We start from the raw sequence: 1,741 nt of genomic DNA, 5'->3' as shown, positions 1-1,741 counted from the left end.
GCCGCCCGAGGCGTTGGCGCCGCAGCCCGGACAGCCCGATGCGTTGGCCAGCGCCCACCAGGACGTATTGGGCCCGGACTTGGCCAAGGCGCGCATGACTTTGTCGCCCTCTTTCTATCGATCGCTCTCCGGGGCGTCCGGGGATGCCCCTGCGGACCCCGGGGAGGATCTCGGCTGGAAGCCACCGGGTTTGGAAGGTGGCTCCTCCAGACTCAGCGGCGCCTCTGCTCTTGCCGCAGCCGCCTCGCATTTATACCCCATTCCCGCCTTGTCCCCGCCTTCCTGCCTTCCTGCCTCTCCTGCAGGCGCTCTTGCTCCTTCCTCTGCCCGTGGCCCTCCGCGCGCCTGCCCAGCAACCTTACCCCCATTCGCTCAGCTTCTCCCCCTGAACGGCAGGGTGAGAGCACTGGAGAAGAGGGACTGGGGGAAGGGTTGGCGCAGAGCGGGATGGGATGGGGTAGGCTGCTGTGCAGACTGGAGGGACCCACCCTGACCAGGGGGTATGGACTCACTGCCCAGGTTCTGGTGGTTAGAAGATGCCTCTTCTTTTAGAACACAATCTCCCTGGATTTGGGTTGCTGCAAATCAGACCCCTTAGGGGTGTCCACCTCCCAGCTCATGGGCAGCTATTGGCAGACACCTGTACCGCTGGTGGTAGGTGCCCGGTGGTGGACTCTGTTGTACCTGAAAACCCACACCTAGAAATGAATCCCATAGACTAGCCTAGGTACCAGGATGGTCGCCATTGTGGAGTGCTTGGCAGCAGAGAATAAGATGCTACCATTTGTATAAAAAGACTAAAATGGGGGAGAAATGAATAGCTATGCACAGGCATCAAAGCACATCAATTCGGAGAAACCAAGATGGCAGCATAGGTAAACACCGGAAATTGCTGCCTCCCACAACAAATTCAAAAATACAATGAAAAGACAAAACGGACATCATCCAGAACCATAGGAAGGCTGGCTGAGTGGAAATTCTACAACTAGAAGGAAAGAGAAAAGCACACTGAGACTCAGAGGAGGTGTGGAAGTGCAGAGGCACGGAGGTGCACCTGGCAAGGGCTGGCAATTGAGGACGCGGCTGTCTTTTTGAATCGGGAGGGAGTCACAAGCCCCCAACTGCTCTGAGCTCCAGTTCCAGGTGAGTCTCTGGGGACCCAGACTCATACGGGGAGAAACTGGACTGTCTGGTAACGGACAGAACTCGGAACTCAAGGGCCACTTTCTCTCAGAGGTGCTTGCAGCGATTACCAGGACACTGAGACGGGCCCCTTAGGGCAGGGCTGAGGATCATCCATAGCTGCTTGCTCCGCCCTGTTGATTCCCTGAGACCACGCCCCACCCAAGCTGCAGCAGAGGCTTTTGCATATGAATGCCCTGGCCCTTTGCAATCTGAAAATTACCTAAAAAACTGCAGCTGGGCCAGACAGACCAAGAACTTCCAAGAGAAGGCCCAAGGCCCCACAGCAGCTTGCATTGCTTCACAGCTGGGCCTCATTTGGGCACCTCAAAACCCCAAACAAGGAAAGGGAATCTGCAGATCCCTTCGTAGCTCCTGTTAGGTAGCCTCAGGCAGAGGCTAAATTAGCACATCCTTAGATCCAAGAGCCAGTGTACCCAGTGGTGAGAGTGGGACCATCCAGATTACAACTTCTCAGATCCATAAGGGACACACTCAAGGGACAGACTCAGTGAGCACCAAAGCCCCACTGAAGCAAGTCTTGCCCCAGAAGGGTGTC

General features: G+C 56.3%; 2 protein-coding genes across 2 annotated transcripts in view; one reads left to right on the top strand and one right to left on the bottom strand.

Moving 5' to 3' along the window:
- KISS1R (KISS1 receptor) overlaps nucleotides 1–305 on the bottom strand; it is a 3,423-nt gene extending 3,118 nt beyond the window's left edge. The window contains 1 exon segment of the mRNA XM_015564656.1: nucleotides 1–305. This exon segment is cut by the window's left edge and continues 10 nt beyond it. Within this exon segment, the coding sequence (XP_015420142.1) occupies nucleotides 1–96 (96 nt within the window). The 5' untranslated portion in view covers nucleotides 97–305.
- Nucleotides 95–1,741, top strand: part of R3HDM4 (R3H domain containing 4) — a 14,479-nt gene continuing 12,832 nt past the window's right edge. The window contains exon 1 of the mRNA XM_006764851.2: nucleotides 95–188. Coding sequence (XP_006764914.2) covers nucleotides 95–188 — 94 coding nt within the window. The remainder of the gene's footprint in view (nucleotides 189–1,741) is intronic.

Source organism: Myotis davidii, unplaced genomic scaffold (genome assembly GCF_000327345.1).
Source record: "Myotis davidii unplaced genomic scaffold, ASM32734v1 scaffold198, whole genome shotgun sequence".
NCBI lineage: Eukaryota > Metazoa > Chordata > Mammalia > Chiroptera > Vespertilionidae > Myotis > Myotis davidii.
This window is presented reverse-complemented; position numbering and strand designations above follow the sequence as displayed.